Source organism: Castor canadensis, chromosome 10 (genome assembly GCF_047511655.1).
Source record: "Castor canadensis chromosome 10, mCasCan1.hap1v2, whole genome shotgun sequence".
Taxonomy (NCBI): Eukaryota; Metazoa; Chordata; class Mammalia; order Rodentia; family Castoridae; genus Castor; species Castor canadensis.
Window position 1 is genome coordinate 110,922,024 of NC_133395.1, and position 21,867 is coordinate 110,943,890.

The 21,867-nt window shown below is 39.7% G+C and overlaps 1 protein-coding gene and 1 non-coding gene across 7 annotated transcripts in view; both read left to right on the top strand.

Moving 5' to 3' along the window:
- Ankrd28 (ankyrin repeat domain 28) overlaps positions 1 to 9,912 on the top strand; it is a 156,371-nt gene extending 146,459 nt beyond the window's left edge. For all 6 annotated transcript variants that reach the window (XM_020176983.2, XM_074043859.1, XM_074043860.1 and 3 more), the window contains 4 exons: positions 199 to 281; positions 669 to 751; positions 1,797 to 1,888; positions 6,629 to 9,912. In XM_020176983.2, the coding sequence (XP_020032572.1) occupies positions 199 to 281; positions 669 to 751; positions 1,797 to 1,888; positions 6,629 to 6,915 (545 nt within the window). In that variant the 3' untranslated portion in view covers positions 6,916 to 9,912. The remainder of the gene's footprint in view (positions 1 to 198; positions 282 to 668; positions 752 to 1,796; positions 1,889 to 6,628) is intronic.
- On the top strand, positions 1,347 to 1,468 carry LOC141413169 (small nucleolar RNA SNORA71). The gene has a single exon (XR_012437980.1). It is a non-coding gene; the product is annotated as a small nucleolar RNA SNORA71 (small nucleolar RNA).
- Positions 9,913 to 21,867: the final 11,955 nt, after the last annotated feature.

Genomic DNA, 21,867 nt, shown 5'->3' on the forward strand with positions numbered 1-21,867 from the left:
ATTCTCATTAGTGTCTGATTTACATGAGAATATAAAAGTTCCTTGTATGTATGCCATGTATTGCATTATTTTCTTTGCTCTTCAGTTTTTGCAAGGATGATATTTTTTGCTTTATGTCTTTGTTCCTCTGCAGTGAGTTATTGATAATCTAAGAAACATGCTAATAAACATAAAAACTAATGCACTGTTTCTTCCCAGAGATGCTGGTTAGCAGTGCTAGTGCAGATCTGACTTTACAAGACAACAGTAAAAACACCGCCCTCCATTTGGCTTGCGGCAAGGTATGTATCTATTTTAAGAATATTTTATTGTTGGTATCAACAGTGACATTAAATTTTTCCTACTTCACTAACAACAGAAGAAGGGACTGAACCTCTGAAATGATTACTGATACCAAGTTTCTTGAAAGAAACAATATTGACTTACTAAGTTTTGGAATACAAGGCCAAACACAGTTATCATCTGTAAATCATAATTCCTGTCATCGTCTTCCCCTACTCCCATTTCTAACACTTTTGAGCAAATATTTAAAGCATTAACTAGGAAAAGTCATGATTATTTATAGTGTTGTACTTGTGTATGGACTAGTGTTGGGGGTTGTTGGGTTAATAAATTTATTTTTAACGGTGCCCAAGTTTTTAAAGAGGAATTGTTTGCCACAATTTTAGGGTCATGAAACTAGTGCCTTGTTAATACTGGAAAAGATAACTGATAGAAACCTCATCAATGCAACCAATGCAGCCTTGCAAACGTGAGTACTTTCATGGTCTGGTGTAAGCTTTGTGACCTTTATAATTATAAAAAATTATAAATGCAAAGTGACCAATGGAATAGGTCTCAGTCACAGAAGCAGTTTTAAAAGTAAAGGAAAAAAAACAGGTGTGGTGGCATACATCTGTGATCCCAGCATCCTGGAAACTGAGGCAGAAGGATTGTGAGTTCAAGGCCAGCATGGGTTATGTAGTGATACCCTGTCTCTTTTTAAAAAAAAGTAAAGATAGTTTTTACAAGTGACAAAACTCATTTCTGAAATCAATGCAATTAAAAACCCTTACTGAAAAAACTTTTAAACTGAAACTTTGTAATGAATTTTTTCTCAATCTATTTACTCACGTTTTCTTAAGGAAAGTAGTACTGTTCTGTGTACTGTATGGAAAAAAGTATAAAAATGTTACTTGATGTATATGTGAAGTAAGAAGCTTTGTGTGTATCCATAAGTTTAAAACTAGAGGCAGCAAGCCTCTAGTTTGACTGACAGAGATCTTTGATCTGTGTCTCCCATTATCCTCTCCCAATTTCTATTTGCTGTTCTGCCTTGAGACTTTATTAAGGAAAAGCTTAGACCTCTCTGCATTGGAAAGCGATTGTGGGCTGCGCAGGCCCTGGTCATTGATAGTGCAGGGAGAAGAACGTGGAAAGAGGTTTGGAGGGTCCACCCATCCCTTCTAAACCCTGGAGCTTTCCCATACCCCAATTTTAAAAAGAGAGACAGGAAAAAGCTTAGAACAGTGGTTTACATTCTGGAATCAGTCAAATTCCATGATGGTTAAAAAATTTGTCATAGAGTCTATATAAGCTATTTTCAAAGAATGTTAGAATTTGTATTCTTGTCCTTTATTATATGTCAACATCATTTCTTAAAACAACTTAAGAATGCAGTTTGTGAGGTTCTGTTGTCCCCATCCCATCTTCATTACTGTTAAGATTAGATGTTCAAAGTTTGTATCTCTGGGTCTTAACAACTTGGCCAAGTATGTGTTCTGCATATACATGTACACGTACAATTTTTTCTCCAGACCTCTGCATGTTGCTGCCCGAAATGGGCTAACAATGGTAGTTCAAGAACTTTTGGGGAAAGGAGCAAGTGTACTTGCAGTAGATGAAAATGGTAAGTAGTTTCTATATTCTCTTCCCTAACCTGTGTCTTACCAAAAGCTTTTATCTTTTGGTGGTTCATATTTTAAGTACAATAAACTTGGGCGTTTTTATTGGGCAAAGAAGAGAGCTGAAGTTAATATTGAGTACTACTTTGTAGCAAAGGATTAAGAGCAAGTGGAACAGGAGAAGTCTAATAGATGACCTTTGAATTCACATGTCTATATTAAAATAAAGTTAATGTTTACTATTAGTGCTTACCACCATCTTTGTAGTATTTATCAAGGCCCTCAAGTGACATTTTCTTAGGCAAAGTCAGTCCTTCTACTCATACACTAAATCCTGTCTGAAGAATATCACTAACAATTCTTCCCTTTTTGCCCTCCAAAACAGTGTTTGCCCCTCCTTGGGCTGTTGCTGGGATGCTATGTAAGCACTCCACCACAGAACTGCATCTCTAGTGCACTCCCCCACCCCAGTTTATAAATATTAGTTCTCTCATCTAAAAAATGTTATTAATTCCACCACTGCTGCCATTGCTTGCAAAATGTTCAAGAATTGGCTTTCTAAGCCTTTGTCCCACCACACTGCATAATTATTCTCATTAAGACCACCAGTGAACGTCCAAAATGTTAAGTCAGTTCTTAGTTCTCATTTTCACTTGTCAGATCAGCTTTTGATTACTACTTTTGTTTGCTTGACTTTCAGGACCCCATATTTTCTTGGTTTTCTTCCTATATTACTAGTTACTCTTTCTCATTTTTTTTACAGAATTTCTCCCTGTTAATATTGGAGGGCTCTAGGACTCTGTAGGTGATATTATCCCTTGCTTCTAAAAACTACCTACACATTGAGAATTCCCAATTTTATATTGCCACCCCAGACTTGTTACAATCTCTGCATTCATAAATCCAGCTGCCTAATTAATACCACAGGAATGTCTAGTAGCTGAAACCTAACATGTCCATAACTGAACTCTCAATCCTTTTTCCTTACTCCCCACCAAGCCTGCTCTCCCCACAGGCATCTTGATCTCAGTTGAAAAAAATCTCTTTATTCAGGGCAAGTCTTTGAGTTGTCCTTGATTCCTCTCCCTCATCTCTTCTCCCTCTCCTTCATCTCTCCTTCCTCTCCCTGTCCCTCTGTCTCCTCTCACTCTCTTAAATGCCCAGTGTACATTTACTGTCGATTCTACTTCTAAAGTGTATCTAGAGTCTGCCTACATTTTTCTCCACTGCTTCCACCCTTGTGGATCCTTTTAAAGTATATAAGAACACGTTTCACCTGAGTCTCAGTTTATTCATAGTGCTTATAGTGACCTGCAAGGCCTTCCATCCAATCGCCTTTCTGATCTCTTTTCCTACCCTTTTTCTCTTCTGACTTCATTCTGCCACTCCAGCTCCTTTGTTGCAGGGTTTATACATAGATTATATGATCTTTGTTCTGGCTGTTTCCTTGACCTGGAACACACTGCCCTCCAAGCATTCTTGAACTAGATCCTTCACCTGTTTCAAATCTTAGTTCAAATTTCATCTTCTGAATTTAAGTCTACCCTATTTATATTACAGCTGGCTACATGTCCCTGCCACAGCATTCTCAATCCTTGATAACCTCCTTCCTTTTTTCCATAGGGCTTACTTTCTAACATATTGTACATAATTTACTTTTGTACTATGTTCATAGTTTGTCTCCCCTATTTGAATGAATATAAGCTCCATAAGAACAGGGAGTCTTTGCCATTTGCATTCACTGATTCTAAATGTTAATGTGCCTGCACACAGTGGGAGCTCAAAAAATATTTGTTGCCTGAATGTTTATTACAAGCACTGTGCTAAGTTCTGAGGACACATTGTGGAATTACTCCCTTGAATGGAGGTCTAAGTGCACTTGAAATAATTTAATTGGAGTAAAGCCAAAATGCTATCAGGGCACATCAGAAAATCTTCAACCCTTTCTTACAGGATCAGAGAAGAGGCATCCCAAAAAAGTGATTTTGAAGCCAAAATGTAAAGGACAAATACAAAGTGGGGAGGGAATTTTTTTAACTGAGAGAGTAGCCTGTTAGGAGATAAAACGAAGTAAGTGCAAAGAATAGATCAGGTGACAAGGGATCTGTGCACTGGAAATACAGCAATTAGTCTAAAAGGCAGAACAAGATTAGAATAGGGAAATGAGTTACAAGTTACAAATGTAGATGGTAGGCAGAATTAAGGCCAAGGTGCTGAAAATGAAAAGATGGTGTCATTGGGACTTGGTGAAGGAGGAAGTCACATCCCATCTGGCTTGGGGAGCTTGTATGGATTTAAATGTCATTAATTGAGACAGAAATTCATTTGAGGACATAAGTTCAATGAAAACTCCCAAGAAAGCAACCCAAAAGTAAGAATCACTTTTGAATTAGTAGTATGTGTAATTCGTAGAGGTTTTTCACCTGTGAAGACAGGTTCAAGCTACTCCAACTTTAAAAGAAACTTTCACTATCTGTAAGTTATATTTCTAGGAATATAGCTATTTATATATATTAAATGAGGAACTTAAAATGTTAGTGATATTTGGCCACCCAGGACACTGCATTAATCATGGGTACCTACTGATACGTGAATATTGACCACTTTCAAGATATTATGTATCTTATTTAACTTTACAAGAAACAAAAAGGAGAGTAAGACCTGATAGGGTCATACACACTTTGCCATTTTTGATTATAATTATGATCCAAAGTTTAGTTACAGTAAATACCAATCTCATTTTATAATTGTTTGTAGTGATAGTTATAAATTATTACAGTAACAACAGGGATCAGTGATTAATTGGGCTCTGAAAACCAGAGACAAGATCAAGGGCCCAGTACATCCAGTGCCTGCATTCACTTTAAGAATAGTGTTAATGATGTTTCAGTGATTTTTTTCCCCCCCAGAGGAGACAGAACATGTTTTATTTTCATAGAATATCCTCAAGGAGTTTGTTGTTCTTACATTTCTCTTTAACTGACACACCAATCCCATGCAGAAGAGAGGAGTCTGGGTTTAGTCATGTTCTGACTAGAACATTCCAGAAACATGCTTCCCTTCCTATTCCCACTCATTCAAGGCAAGTTTGATGGCAAGCTCTTCCAGCCAGCACCAGGAGCAGCAGTGGCTTAGCACCTTCAAATCTTAAGAAGAGCCACTGAAAGGAGCATGAACAGTAAAACATTTCCTAGTCATTTTGAACAGATACTATTTAATTAAAAACATGCACATCCTTTAGCCAGTCCTATAGGATAACAAGTTCCCTTTGATTGTTTGACAAAATGGAAATTTTAAAAAGAGAAAAAAATGCATATTTTCTTTTATCAACGATAATATACCCAGAATAAAAATATGTAGGAAAAGTGGAAATAGCCAAATGCCTAGTAGTTAAATGTGCAAACTGCAGTATAATCACACAATAAAATACTATATAGCAATGAAAATGAACAGTTAAATACATACAACGGTATTCTTACGCACATAATGTTAAGCAAAGGAAGCTAGATGTAAGTAATACATGCAATATAATTCCATTTATTCCCCTCCCCCTTAAAAATAATAAAAGCCTATACACTGTAGTATTTATGACAAGTAAACAGGAAACAATTACCACACAAAGTCAGAATGGTGGTTGTCATCATGGAGGAGGAAAAGGGTCATGATTAGGTAAGAAATATATGGTGCTTCTGGTATGCTGGTAATGTTCTCTTTCTCACCTGGCTGTGGCTGTACAAATCTTTGTTTTGTAGTAGATCATTTTACTATTTAAAAAACAAACGTGACTTTTAAAATAATATGCATACATATGCGTGAAGGCTAAAATGTAAGTATAGTAATAGGAAAGACTATCTAAATTTGCAACAGTAAATGAGTTTCTAGGCAAAAGTTTCAAGACATTTGCAGCTTAAATTCATACTTGCTTCGCATTTCTTAAAACAGTAAGTATAAATAAAACTTCCATACGGAATCATAGCATGTGTTCTCGCCATCATCTTTTCTGCTGCATCCTCAGGACTGGGCCATATACCATTCTAGGTACCAAATGTTTCCTACTCAGCTTGCTGTATTAATACTTGCTATATTATATTGAAGGGACTTGTGTCTAAGGTCAGCCTCTGCTTTAAAAAGGGATAGAATAAAGGAGACATGTGTCTTGAACTAGGAGTTTTTTAAGTTTACCTGTTCATTTAGTTTACCTACTGTTTTTTTTCCCCAGTGGACTGACTTCCCCAAAAGAAGAGTTAAATTGACAACCAGGTGTCATTCATTCAGTACAAATTTTGAGCAGTACCTGCTTTCTGAATCTATACACATTTAGATTTCTCAGGGTTTACTGTTAATTCTGCTCACCATTCAAAGGAAAATTGACCAATCTGTGATTTCTCAGGGTTTACTGTTAATTCTGCTCACCATTCAAAGGAAAATTGACCAATCTATGGGGTAGGCGGGTGTTTATTTTTTCTTCTTCTAGCTTAATATTTTCTGTAATGTAAGTTCAGTTGGATTTGGATAAGTTGTAAGATCTTGAGGAAATCATTAATCTTCAGGCTTAGTTTCCTCTTCTGTTATTTTGCCTATAGAACTCCATTCGCCCTAGATTTGTATGGCATTTTTCTTTTTCTTCTTATAGTTGTTTAAAACAATCTATAATAATAATTTATGTCTAATGTTGAAGGCAAATAGGCTATTATATTTAGCAAAATCTCAGGATGCTAATTTTTAATTTTTATCTTTACTTCTAGGTTATACCCCAGCTTTGGCCTGTGCTCCCAATAAAGATGTGGCTGATTGCCTGGCTCTCATTTTGGCCACCATGATGCCTGTCTCATCAAGTAGCCCTTTATCATCCCTGACATTCAATGCCATAAACCGTTATACCAACACCTCAAAAACAGTCAGCTTTGAAGCCCTGCCTATCATGCGGAATGAACCTAGCTCCTATTGCAGTTTCAACAATATTGGTGGGGAACAGGAGTACTTATACACCGACGTGGATGAGCTCAATGACTCGGATTCTGAGACTTACTGAGAGGCTGAGCCAAAGGTCTAAGGAAAGAGTTCTGACATGAAAGCTTCAACTGTGCTTTTTTCCTGGAAAACAAAACATACTAACATACGAATTCAACCTAAGAAGAAAGATCACACAGTGAACAAGTGCAAGGAAGGTGATGACATTAGGAAGAAGAATTTTAAAGGCAAGTTTTGCAAAAGGAACTTCTAGAATCTTGATACTGACTTGACCAGAGGAAAACATGTTGATGTCATATTGCTTTGTGGAATTGTTAAATTTGGCTTTGCAGTGCCAGAAATAATTTGGGACACTGCTCCCTAACCTGCTTACACAAGCAACACTATTGTAAAAGAAGAGTTAAGGACACTAAATTTAAATTTAATCAATAAAATTACAACTAAATTTAAAGGCAATAAAAGTTTGGCACAGTAGGCATTATGTGCACACCAAGTTGCCAAAGGACCAAATAACTTAAAGCTTTTTAATAGAATGCCATTTTGTGGAGACTGGAGTAGGTGAAATGAGACATTATCTAAACCAAACTTCACTGTTTCTGCAAATGAAGCCGAGATTTGGTTAAAATGATGATTTTTTTTTTTATATATATAAAGAAAACATCTGAAAGCCTTCCAATACTGTATTAAACCATGAAAGAAAGCAAATGTATTTTTACATTTTTTTCTTTTACATAAAAAGTTTTAAATTCCAGTTTTTATAATAGAATTGAAAAACAGCTGATTGGGTGCAGTGTGGGTGAAAATAGTTGTGACAAAGACATGAGATGAATTGAGGTCGGGCTGTTGCTCACTTCTGAATGGTTTGGGTTTAAAATTGAACTGTTTTTGTTTAAAAAGGTAAAGAATTCATATAAAAATTTCATTAAATCAGAAAGTTAATTTTTTCACCCTGTTACAGCCAAGTGGTCTAGGGAATGGAATTTTCAGCCTCACTACTTTGGAGGATACACCTTTGTTGCTTATGTTACTTTTGTGCCTCCACAATAGTTTGGGGGATTTTTGTTGTCAGTTGTTTTAATTTTTTGAGTTTTGAAAAAGTAAAGAATCAAAAGGATTCATAAGTTAAACACCATAAAGTTTCTTGGAAGGCATTTCTGTATTGGGCAAGATTTAAAATGCTAAAGCCTTTAGGTCCTATTCAGATTTAGAGTAGCATGGTTGGAACTTGTTACTTTTTGGAGATGGGGCAGTTGCTTGCCAAGTTGAAGACTATCTTTCAAGTAATAGAGAAGAGGCTGACGTTTGGGCTTTTAAATAATACTTTGTGGTTTTGCTTTTACTGCAACAGTCACTTTTCCAGTAAAAGTGATTTCACAAATATAGGGGGTCTTATAGATCTAGCTGAAGTTCCATAAATTACAACAAAATAACTTCATTTTATCCTTTTTGTATTGTGAAAACTGGAAACTTTATGACATTGTAAATTATCAGCTGGTTTTTCTGAATATAAAGTGTGAAAACACAGAACAGTATTTTGATCTATTTGATAATTTTGTGGGTTTTTTGAAGAATTAATGAGCATGTACATAGAAATAGTGACTGCTTGAATACTGTATTTACTTGCACTCTTTCAGTACATCAAGATTCCTGTATATTTTAGAGTATAATAAAACACAGATGTGAGTTGTATTTAATGAATAATGTATTTGTATCTGTGCATATTATCTAAAAATCTATAAAGTTTCTAGGGCATTGACTACTAGATTTTAAGCATTTTTTTCTAAAATATTTACAAAAATTATAAATATAATCTTCATCTTTTCTTTATAATATAAAGAATTCATAATGAATCCTTCCTAATTATTAGTGGTAGGAGGGTTAAATATGCATTTTAAAGACAGTAGATTACATTTTCTATTGTACCTTTTGAAAAAAAAGAAAACTCAAGAGGATTCTAAAAGTATACCATATGTGTGCTTTCTCTTTCCTTTTAGGAATTCTCCTCTGAATTCCCTGAGGGAATTTTCTAGAATCTCAGAACTGAAAGAGACCTGAGGTTCATCCAGTCTAACCTCTTAACAATGCAGGAGTCCCTTCTACAAGGGTGATCTTTCCACCTTGACTACTTCCAGTGACTCTACCTCACCAAGCAGTCCATTCAGTTGTTGAGCAGCTCTAACTGTTAGAAAGGTCTTCCTTAGATGGAGTTGAAGTCTCCCTCCCGGTAACTTCTGTCCTTGGGCCCAGATCTGTCCTGCCAGAGAATTTTGGAAGGATGAATCTCTTGCCCTCTGCCATGTCTTCTCTTTCACAGGCTGTTGGTTCCTTTGCTGAAATGACATCCAGAAGAATTCATTAGACGCCCTATTAGATTGACCACATCTAATGAAATTTAAGGTGTAGCTATAAAGTAACAAGCTCTTTTTAAATTATCCTCACAGATACTAGAACTTAGATCCTGCATCACTTTATGTAAATGATGCAACTTCTGAAAACATTTGTGAGGTGGTTTTTGGGATCGTCAGCCTACTAGAAAAACTATTCCATTGTTTTGTGATCGCATGTGTGCCTGTCTTATCCCCTAGCTTGCGCAACTCACTTCTTTTGGTGTGCACCTAAATGAGGGGAATTCCAAAGTAGTGTCCCAGAGTAGTGAAGGACACCAGTATTTGGAATAAGTATGTGGACTACTTGAAGGAATGGACATAGCACTATAGTGAGTTCCTTTATAGTTACACCTTGTGTGTCAAAAACATTCAGGTCTTGTTCTGTAGTGCTCTTTATCGTCACACAGAAGGGAAAAGCCTGTTAGCTTTCTTTAACTTCTGCATGAAAGGTAACATCTGAAATATCGGATGTGTATTATAATAATACCAGCTTCTGCTCAAAAACAACTTTGGGGAAATAGTGGTAACAGCAAACGACCTCCTTTACAGGAGATGAAACTCAAACAGTGCCATTTAGTCCAGGAGATCTCTAAATGTAGTTGTAAATTTGGGGTTTAATTTGGCTTATATTGGACCTTTTAAATGAAATAAAGTTTTTTTACTGCAACAAATCAAGTGAGTGTCTTCTTTACATGTAAACAACTTTTCCCTTAAAATGTCTGCTGTTCAATTATGACAGGTTTTATCTTTGTAAACTTAATGGCTTCTCACTAAGGCTGTTTTAGACTTTAGACAAGCCCGTCTAAATGGATTTTTCAAATATATTGATTCATCAAATATTCGTTGCTTACCTGCTGTATACTTGGGGGTGGGAATGAAAGAGAGATTCAGGTAGAGGTGAATTGCTAAGGAATGTCAGAACAAAATCACATTGGAAAAGAAGATCAGAACAGTGTCATGGAAGAGGAGGCATGAGGGCTGTCCATCAAGGAACAGAAGGAGCAAATGACATCATAGGTTAAAAGAACAAAACCGACAGGTCTTAAAATGGTTGTCAGAAGTCAGGCACCTGTGGCTCACACCAGTAATCCTAGCTAGTTGGGGGAGGCTGAGATCAGGAGGATTGCAGTTCAAGGCCAGCTCAGGCAAATAGTTTGTGAGACCCCCATCTCCAAAATAACAAAAGCAAACTGGACTGGAAATGTGGTTCATGCAGTAGAACCCCTGCTTTGCATTTGCAAAGCCCTGAGTTACCCTAGTCCCACCAAAAAATGGTGGTTAGAGGGGCCATTTGGGATGGAATACACATCAACACTTAATATTCCTGAACATGAAAAGATCATGAAAACAAAAGGGCTGATTATAAATCCATACGGAGATTAGATAACAGAAGCAAAACCAAATAGACATGAATAGGTAGTTGGAGGGTCAGGTAAAGAGGAATTCAATAATTTTTCGTAAAAGTCATCTCAATGGAGGTAACAAAAAATATCTATACAGCATTTATCATGTATTGAGCAGGGCTGTTGAGTACTTGAAATTCTCAAGACAGAGAACTGTCCTTTGAAGTAGGGACTATGAATAGCATTTAACACTTGAGAAAGGAGAAAGAGATGAAGTAATTTGTCCCAAAGTCATCTTGATGGTAATCTGTGAAATCTAGATTCAGACCCAGGCAGTCACTTCCATTGTCTGTCCTCTCAGTTCCCCTAATAACTAACGTACCTCTTGTCCTTGTTGAAAGGGGATTTTGAAGTTTTGGGACACACACTGACTACTAAATCATGTAAGTTTTCTTCAATTTAATTCTCTTAGTTTCCTATTTTTAGAAGAAACATACAAATTTGACCACAAAAGGTATTTACTGAACACCTACTGTGTGCCAGGAACTGAGGCTCTGACAGAGAAAAAGTAAAGGAGGAGATTACGTCATCTTTCCTCGTGGTAGAGCAAATCCTAAACAACCAATGCTTACTTACATTTCAGTTGCCATTGCTGCCTAACCTCTCCACATCTCAGTTGCTTAAAATAATCATTCTCACTCATGCCTTTGCAGGGTGGCTGACATACACCTGTCTGAGTGACCGGACCGCTTCAAGCTGGGGCTTTTGCAGGGCTTTGCCACCTGTTAGGAGTTGGACTTCAGTCTGCCCCTCAGACCTGGGCTGAAATGTGAATGCTGTGGAGTTACACAGAGGTTCACAGTCACAGTAGGAACACAGGAAGGCAAGTCTGATGACACCAGTGGTTTGTACCACACCTGCGGCCACTCTCCCTTTCCCTCCCCCCATAGCAAGCGCAGCTTACTGAGATGCAGCAGGATTCTCTGCCAGCTGGGGGAGGGTGGTTTGGGTTCAGTTTCCACAATCCCCACAGCTCCAAAATGGTAACCAGTTTGCCACTGCCTTCAAATTTCCCATGGGCATCTTGGTAGTCTTGCCCATGTGTCTATCCCTCTCTTTCTGTGCCTTTTTTAAAGTTCCTTTTTTAGTGGTACTAAGGATTAAACCCAGGGCCTATGCATGCTAGGCAGGCACTTTACCACTAAGCTGCATCCCCAGCCCTTGGTTTTTTGAGATTATGGTCTCTCTCTATAGCCCAGGCTGTCCTCAAACTTGCAATCCTCTTGCCTTGGCTTCTGGAGTGCTAGGATCGTGGGCACCATACCCAGACCATGTAAACATTCTTGGAGGGGAGGGACAAAGTGTATTTTGAGTTGAAAAGATCTTTGGCAGTGCAGGACTGATTGGATAGTTGTTGAAGCTACTTTTTTCCAAAGCCAGAGAACCTACCTCTTGCCCACCTCAATCTTGAGAAATGTAGCACCAATTCCCTCAATAGTGTCTTCCTGTGACCATCCCTTTCAAAGCAGATCTTAGTCTAAAAGAAGGTGATATTGGGCTGGTGGATGGCTCAAGTGGCAGAGTGCTTGCCTAGCAAGTGTGAAGCCCTGAGTTCAAACCCCAGTACTGCCAAAGACAAAAAACAGATAAAAGAAGATGATAAGGTTTAGCCAGTGACTACTTTTAAGACAAAAAAAAAACAAAAAACGGCATTTCCTTGTGGTTATCTCACTCCTCTTGTATTCTATTTTAATTAGAATTGAAATGCAGAAAAGATATTTTTTTAAAAACAAAGTATTTCTTTCTTCCTCTCTTCACACTTGAGACCTTAAAAAAATTAAGTTTTCATTTCCAAATCCTATTTTCCATTCAACAAACACTCCAAAAATACATGTACTGTGGAAGGCACAGTTTTAAATGCTAGAGGTACACTGGAATACAACCACATAAAGCCAGATAAACTTTCCTGCCCTCAGGAAACTTACGTTTTGGTCAGGGAAACAGACAAAAATTCCAGATGGGTTATTTGGCAAAGAAAGACCAAGGAGTAACTGGATAGCTTTGGTGCTTGGGAGGGATCTTAAGAATAAATATCACTTGTTCATTTCAACACTGAGGAATTACACAGACGTAGTGCTAATGTAAGTTGCATAAGGTTTTGTTAAGTAAATTCAAGAATGTTGAAGTAACAAACTAATAAAGGCAGAAAAAGACAGGTGGAAATGGTGAGCTAATCCACCAAAGCAAGTCTGGGAGTTCTGCTGAGTTGAGATTAACCCAAGAACCATTTGTCCTTGAGAGAGGGGAACTGCTTTATTGAGGTGATCCCTCTTTGAATGCCTCCTGGCATCTGCATATTTCGCCTCCCACTGGTGATGGGAGATGGCACAATACCTTGAGTTAGACAGGGAAGCAGTACACCCTAAGGGATGAACTGTGTGCTAGTTAAGTGTGGGCAGATGAAAAAAGGGTAAAGTGGTTCATTTCTGATACTCGTGAGTAACAGCAGATAGTCTAATACTGTGGGCTCAGCTCTAGTAGAAGCAATCAAGGCATGTTTTATATTGATAGTAAATCTTTCATTTAATCTGCTTTTGTAACCTGATTTGACTCTTCATTTCTGCCACAGAGGCAGGACTCAAAATGTGTGAAAGAAAAGCTAACTTGTTCTGATGTTTGCAGTGTCAAAACGGGAAGAAATGCCAGAATCCAAGTGAATGTGAATGAAGACAACTCAAGGAAAGTGCTTCTTGAGGAGAGCTGTGTCTCATTACAAATGAGCAACCAGTGAATATTAAGGGGCTGTAAAAAAATAAGGCTGTCATTTTCCTGAAGTTCAGTTACTAAGAGAAACAGACTTAAGATTCTATATTTAATCAAAGGACTTTTGCCACATGATCGGTGAAGATGCCTTTCCACAAAAGTAGTGATAGGACTGTCCATCAACTCTCACAGAGGTATGGACATTAGTGGGTGTTAGTACTTCAAGAGCATTTATTTAAGACTAACTGCTAAGCTGGATGCCAGTGGCTCACACCTGTAATAGTAACTACAGGAGGATCGCAGTTTGAAGCCAGCCCCTGCAAATAGTTCAAGAAACCCTATCTTGAAAAATTCCCAACAGAAAACAGAGCTGGCAGAGTGGCTGAAGCAGCAGAGTCCCTGCTTAGCAAGTGTGAGGCTCTGAGTTCAAACTCTAGTACCAGGAGAAAAAAAAAAATGAAATCTCTGAGAACAGCAACTTTTTGGCACTTCAACTTACCCTACTTGCATCTGCATCCCTCACTCTCCAGCTCTATAGTAACCTTGGAGACAGCCCAGTCACCACCGGAGAGCAAAGCAAAGCTAGCTCATTCCTATTCACTCATTCTCTCACCCAAATTCCCATTCTCGTTCACTAACCAACACACGGAACAGCAAAGCATCAAAATTTGTGATGCAAAAACGGAACTACATGGAGAAGTAATGGATCCACTTTTACAGTGGGAGACTTCCCTGTGCCTCTTACCAGGGATGGATAGAGCCAGCAGGCAGAAAACTAGTAAGGACATAGTTGAACACTATACAGTGGACATCTATAGACTGCTTCTCCAATGACAGCACAATACTCATTCCTACGCAAAATACATGGAGCACTCACAAGACAGACCACATTCTGGGCCATAAAATACACTTAACAAACTTAAAATAGTAGAAAGCATACAATATCTGCTCCCACACCATGATGAAAGTAAATTAGAAATCAGTAAGCTAGCTGGAAATACCTAAAAATACTTGTGAAGACTAAACAATACACTTAAAACATGGGTTTAAAGAAGAAATCAAAAAATTTAAATACTTTTGATTAAATGAAAATGAAAATACCAAGATTTTGCATGTTGCTGCATAAGTAGTCCTTACAAGTTCATGGCATTCATTGAGTGCTTATATTAGAAAACATAGCTCCAAAATAAATCACCTAAGTTTCCACCTTAGGAAGCTAGAGAAGATCAGCAAACTAAGTACAGAGTCAACAGCAGACAACAAGATGATGATAGAAATCAATGAAGCAGTGCAGAATTTCAATAGTGGAAACCAAAAACTTTTTAGCAGTGTTTAAAAATTTGATGAAAGCAATAAGCCTCTATGCAGGAGGTGGGAAAAGAGAGAGAAAAACCAAACACCTTAGCAGACATCCCACCAAAGAAGACATATAGTAGCTCCCCACGTGTGCGCGCACGCACACACCCCTTATTTGTGCTTTGCTGATTGAAGGGGGTTATTTTGTTGTGATTGATTGATTGCAGTACTGGGAGTTGAACTGAGGCCACCACATGTGGAGGAATGGAGCTCACTCTTTGTTGTTGGGAGCGCAACTTGTTTCACCCCTTTAAAAAAACAGTTTGGCAGTTTTTTTGTTTTTGGTGACACTGGGGTTTGAACTCAGGTCCTCATGCTTGCTAGGCAGGCGCTCTACTACTTGAGACATGCCCTCAGCCCCCCTTTTTACTTTGGTTATCTTTAAGATAGGATCTCACTTCATGCCCCAGCCAGCACGGACGACGATCCTATTTGTACTTCCCCACATAGCTAAAGATGATAGGTGCACACCATTGCACCCAGCCATTCGTTGAGTTGGTGGTCTCATGAACTTTTTTGCCTGGGCTATCCTCAAACCATGATCGTCCTGATCTCTGCCACATGAGTGGCTAGGATTTCAGACTTTAGCCACCTCACCTAGCCATAGGCTGGATATATTAAATGTAAAATTCCAGAGACAATGTAAATTTTAAATTGTTCACCATTCTGAGTAGTATAATGGAATCTCTCAACATCGTGTGTCCCACTAATGACATGGATCACCCCTTTGTCCAGCATTTCACACTGGACCATGACCATGTTGGTTATCTGATCGATTATTGCATTATTACAGTGTTAGGGTCCAAGTAACCCTTATGTTTCTTAACAAGGACCCCAAAGCATAAGGGCATGGCTTATAGGAAGACATAAAGTGCTTCCTGTAAGCAAACAGGCAAAAGCTTCTCTATTTCGTAAGAAAAATCATACGTTGAGTTTGCTAAGATTTACAGCCAATACAACAGTTTGAGAGACCACATCTGCATAACGTTATAATTGTTTTATTATTAGTTGTTGATCTCTTAGTTTATTATATTTCCTAGTTTTATTATCAGTTATTAATCTATGCCTGATTTACAAATTAAACTTTATCATAAATATGAATGTATAGAGAAACATACATTATCTCTAAGGTTCACTGTTATCTGCAGTTGCAGACACCCACTGTGGATCTGTGCACATACCGCTTATGGGTAAAAGTGGACTTTTACATACAGATGGCAACTAAGTGTACAAAAAGATGTTCCATATCATCATGAAAACAGAAACGTTCTAATACACCCATTAGCATGGTGAGAACTAGGAACACTGAGGCCACCACATGTGGAGGAATCGAACTCACTCTTTATTGTTGGGAGCGCAACTTGTTTCACCCCTTTAAAAAAAGTTTGGCAGTTTTTTTGTTTTTGGTGACACTGGGGTTTGAACTCAGGTCCTCATGCTTGCTAGGCAGGCGCTCTACTACTTGAGTGCTTTGCCAGCCCTGTTTTGTGTGAGGTGTTGAGCTAGGGTCTAAAAAACTATTCACCTGGGCAGGCTTTGAACTTTGATCCTCCTGATCTCTGCCTCCCAAGTAGCTAGGATTACAATTGTGAGCCACCAGCAGCCAGTGGCAGTTTCTTACAAAACTAAGACATAGTCTTATTAAATGATCCAGCAATTGTGCAAACTTGATATTTACTCAGAGGAGTTGAAAATGTACTTCTACACAAAAATGTGCACATGGATGTTTATAGCAACCTCATTCATAAGGGCCAAAACTTGGAAGAGCCAAGATGTCCTTAAGTGGGTGGACAGTCAAATAAACTGGTACATCTGGGATTATTCAGTGCTAAAAAGAAATGAGTTAAGTGGGAGGCAAAGGGCAGGAGGGTTATAGTCCAGGCCAGTCCAGGCAAAAATGTGAGACTCCATTCAAAAAAATAACTAAAAGCAAAAAGGCCTGGGAATGTGGCTTTAGTAGAGCGCTTGCCTAGCAAACGCAAGGCCCTGGGTTTAAGCTCCAGTACTGAAAAAGAAAAAACACCAAATTGGTTATTTTTCTAAATCTGTAGCATTCATAAATGTATGCCATTTTAATAAGGTAATATTTTAAAATCATGTTTATAATTTTTTTAACTTTTTTCCTACTATACTATAAATTTCTGGATTAACAGTAAAATATACATACATATATATAAACATAAAACAATAAATACCCATGGTGCTTAACAGATTCTTGGTGTTCCATCTTAAGATACTGGGTACATCAACTATCATGTTTTATGTGGGTTTAAATCACGGAAAAGTGGGAAGGTGCATTGTTCAGAAGCAAAACCAGAAGCAAATCTGGCCAGGCCCTCAGGAAGGGGAAAGCCCAACTTTCCTGAATTGGAATTCCCTTGGTGACCAGAAGTACAGCAAGCAGCCTTCCTAAATGGCTGCAAGAGACTTTCCATGAGTAGGAGGTGAGAACATGGGCTCTGGAGACAGACTGCCCCAGCAGGAACTCCAGTTCTGATACCTCCAACCTGAGTGGTCTCTCTACTTGGCTGTGAAACAGTAATAATATTTCACAATATTGTGAAACAAATTATGTTCAAATTCATGAGCGAGTGACTCGCTTGTGGGGCTGTGCTGGAAATGAACTGAGAATAGTGGAAGGAGACCCGCCCGTAATACGCATACAGCAAATGTTAACTATTCCTACTCTTACTCATGGCTGATGGGAAGGATTAAATGAGATAATGAACAGCCTTGAATCTGAACTCTGACACTTTTCTAGTTGTGTGACCTTTGGACAACTAACTTAACCTCCCTGAACTTTTTTTTTTTTTTTTTTTTTTTTGCAGTACTGGGGCTTGAACTCAGGACCTTCACCTTGCGCCACTCCACCAGCCCTATTTTTGTGCTGGGTGTTTTTTGAGATAGGGTCTCGCGAACTATTTGCCTGGGCTGGCTTTGAACCACAATCCTCCTGATCCTCCTGAGTAGTTGGGATTACAGGCGTGAGCCTGGTCACCGGTGCCCGGTGACCCCCCTGAATTTACAATGTCCTTTGAGAAATGAAAACTATCCTTCTGCTCTCCCTGTCTGTTGGAGAGTGAAAGGAAGACTGCACAGAAAGGACCTGCACCTGCCCGGTCCAGGGAAGCAGTCCTGAAAGACAGTTTAGAAATGGCTTTGCTGCCACAGGGACACTCTGCTCCCTAATGAAGACATGGGAATGGAAGGAGTTCAAGTCACAGTGATAAGAAAAGATGGAAATATCTGCTGTGTTAGTCTGTGTCCTCTATGAAGTGATATCAAGGTATGGTTAAATGCACAAGAATTTGACTAAGGGAAATAAATGCCTATGTGAAAAGAAGTCAGGATGGCAGAACCAGGGAAGGCTGCAAAGCCATGCAACCACCATGCAGGTCTAACCTCAATTAAGGAGGTAAGGATCAAAAATTGGAACTACTCTACCAACCATGAATGACAAAGGTGTGACAAAGCCCTCGTGGGAATCCTTGGACCAAGGGAGACCTCTGACCTAGCACTTCCTCCTTCCCAGAACTGGCTCTGCCTTAGCGTCCACAGCACACTCCCTTGCCATGAGAAGCAGCCAGTGGAGGCATCACCTTGTTGCAAGCACAGCAAGGATCTTGGCAGTAGCAGGGCACTGGGACAGGGGTGCTTCCATGGACTTAACTCTGAGTGAGCATTCTTGGGCTGTACAGCCCTAGAGAAGCTCTTGACCTTCATCTGCATGACTTGAACCTTTCCTGAGAATGTGCTAAGTGCTGGGAGCTCACTCACCACGATGGGGAAGTGGTCAGTAATCAACTGGCTGGAGTTCTTTTGCTATACTCGGAAGCCACAAGTAGCCAAGGAGTGCCTCTAGTCTGGTGTTGGCAGACTAGGCCCTGAAGTGCCAAAGGCTTATGGGCTGAGCTGACAGACTCAGAGGCTTACAGTTCCAAGTCCTGACAACTAGAGGCTACAGCTCCAAGCTCTAGAAGCAAAGACTTATGACTCTCCATGCCCGGGAGACCATTCAGGAGAAACCTTTTATTGGGCCTACATAATGCCAGTAGGCAGCACCAGAGTGTCATATGGCTGACTCCAAATGTGAGCTGAACAGCCTTGTTATAAGCTAGGAGCGGGGAGGGGTGTGGCATGCAAATAAAGGATTGTATTTGCACCAGTCACAGCACAGCATCCAGTTCCACCAGTCAAGAACCAATCACATTGGCCCAATCACAGTCGTCTTGTGTTACTGAGGAGGTGCTCCCCATCTCACCTAGAGTGAAAATTAAGTTAAAGGGTCATCTAACATTCACCCAGGCTTGTCCTGCCTGAGGTGCTGCCTCCTGAGGCTGGTGCAGGTTTTCTGGAGCAGTTGTGACTGGAGCACCACCTCCTGAAGCAGGGGTTGTGTCTCCAGCAGCAGCAATGGTTGTCTCAGTTCTCTACAGTGTTGGAGTGCAGTGACCATAAAATGTCCAAAACAGCCAGGTCGCCATGAGGGAAGTCAAGTAGCAAAGGGGCTACTTGGCTGACAGCTCCCAGCTCAAGGCAGCTGGGCACAAGGAAAGGGTCTGACAGCTGTCAACCGAAGGGTCAAACTGGCCTAGTCCCCAACAGCTTAGTTTATTTGAAGGAAAAGCAAACATTAAAGGGTGCTTACAATAAAGACCTATGATTAACATCATCATTCTTTACAGTATTTGACATTGCTTAACTCCTAACGAAATACCCTGAGGGGGACTGGGGTCCCTCTACTTAGTCTTAGGGGTACAGATATACATAGCACTGTGTAATCAGTGGGAGGCAGCAGAGCTGTGTGGTCCAATTCATGACCTTCAGAAGCAGGCCAATATATGTGAGTTTTAGCAAGTTACATAACCTGTCTGAGCGCTCGCTGACTGTCTAGAGGGATGGGGGCACTCCATAGTCCTAATGAGGACTAGGTGAGTTGATAACCCACCAGTATCCAGGAAAAGAGGATGATGTAGCAAGAGCTCAGTAGGAATGCCTTGAATATATTATATTCAATTCCAGCAGGATCAGGGGAAGCTAAAGTGATGAGATGACATTTAAGGTTCGTCCTGACTGGGACGGGGATTGAGCTCAGTTCCCGCAAGAGCCAGTCAGCCTTGCTGTTGGGCAGAGCACTTGCCTCCATGTGTTGTGAGGAGAGTTGGCATTAAAGCAGTCTGCCATTCAGAAGATGTGACCTGAGTATCTGGTGAAGAGGTACCCCTTGCACAGGCTGTATGTACAAAGGCTCTGCTTCAGGGCCTAGCAAGACTGCCTGGGTGCCAATTGCTTTGTCACCCAAACCTTACATTATTTCTCTCTGTGGGGCAGCCTGGCATCACAGATGCAGGAGACACTACCTTATTGACCAGGTAAGAGCCAAGCAGGGGCTGACCCATGTGTTTTGTGCAGACTAGGGCTTTGTACAGTGGAACTTGTAATATTCTCTCTGCGTTATTCCTTTCCACTCTTGTATTTGTCATACCAGTTAAATGCTAGGTTCCTGATACTTGTGTTTTTAATGCTACTGGAGACTCTTACATTATTAACAAAATTCAGGCCTAGAGATGCTGGTGGATTTCTCTGGAAGGTGTCCTAGACCTGGCCTTCCCTCACCCACAGGCATTCTGATCTTCCCTTTCCACAGCGAATTGGCAGCTGGGCCCATGCCCACCTGAGGATGGTGTTACCTGGAAAAGGGAAAGTCTCCCTCCTTTCCTGGTTCTCTTTTAATATGCTTTACTGTTGCTGTTAATAATTATATAAATTTATGAAAATAAACTCCCTAATTCATTAATTTCTCATGCACAAATGACCCAGGTTCAAAACCTACCTAGCTCACACACAGCTGGGTGGCTTTGGGCCTGATTTTTAGCCTTTCTGTTGTATTTTCCTCATCTGTAAAATGAGAATAATTAAAATATCTTGAAAAGATTAAATGAGTAACCATGCCTATCAATAAAAGTAAGCAGTCAATAAATAAAATCTGGTACCAGTGTAGCAGCCTAGGCTGATTTTAGGTAGATTTAAAATAGCCACAAATTCTTTGACATTCTTCCCACAGACAGATGGGTCTAGATTCTTCCCCTTGAATCCAGGAAGGTTCTGTAACAAGTTTACTGGCAGAAGTACCACGGTGCCAGTTTTTGACCCTAACCTTAAGAAATTGTCAGATCCCCCTTCTTGTCTCCTGTGACACTCTCTCTCGGCACCCTAAGAGGACCTGTTAGAAGTCAACTACCCTGAGACCAGCTGGAAAGCACATGGAGAGGCCCACAGAGTCTTCCTGCTGCCCTGCCCTTGTGCCAGGTGCAGGAGTGGAGAGACTGTCTCTGAAGTGGGTTCTCCAGCTACACAACTGGGCCCTTTCCCAACTTCAGGAGCAAAATAAAATGGTTTCCTCAAGGCTTGAAGTTTCAAAGTAGTTCCTGCACTTAGCAATAGATAATGACAGCCCTGCTTATGAAAATCCACACATAATAAACAGATGAATGAGGTTGGGGGGGCGGGAAGCCTCCAGCCTAGGAAAGAGATGATTCATACAACTAATTTGTTCTTTTTTTTTTCTTTTTTTTAACAAAGTATTCTCTAATAAGATCCTATCGTGTGTAGTGTTTCCTCCTTATTTATTATCGGAAGGAGACGGGAAGAACGAGTGTCTGAAGGTGTCTGAGCTGGAATCGTGATCTGGCTCCCTTTCCCAGAGACACGACCAGAAAGGTAAAGGCATGTGTGCTCAACGTCATTCAGAAATTCAGAAGGAAGCCAGGCCTTTCTCACTTTCCAAGCCAGCACTCCTAAAATCTGGGTGTATTATCTTCTTTTATTTGTTTTGTAATGTTACTTTTTCGTTTGGTTTTGGTTTTGGTGGTACTTGAGCAGACCCCCAGCCCTATCGTGATATCTGTCCATTTTACAAGTTCCACATACCTTGCTGGGAGAAGTCTGAAATAAAATTTTGAGGGCTTGTAGAATATAGAGATCTCTTTGTGACATATTGATAGAAAAAGAATGAAATTCTTCACCTTTTCTAGGTTTGTTTATAAGACCAAAATATTGGCCTTCATATTACTTTGTCTCTATATTTCATCAATCCGATAATTTTTCTTACATGTCAAACTCATGCTCACCCCTCCCATACACAACAGTTTGGATGGAAAGCAT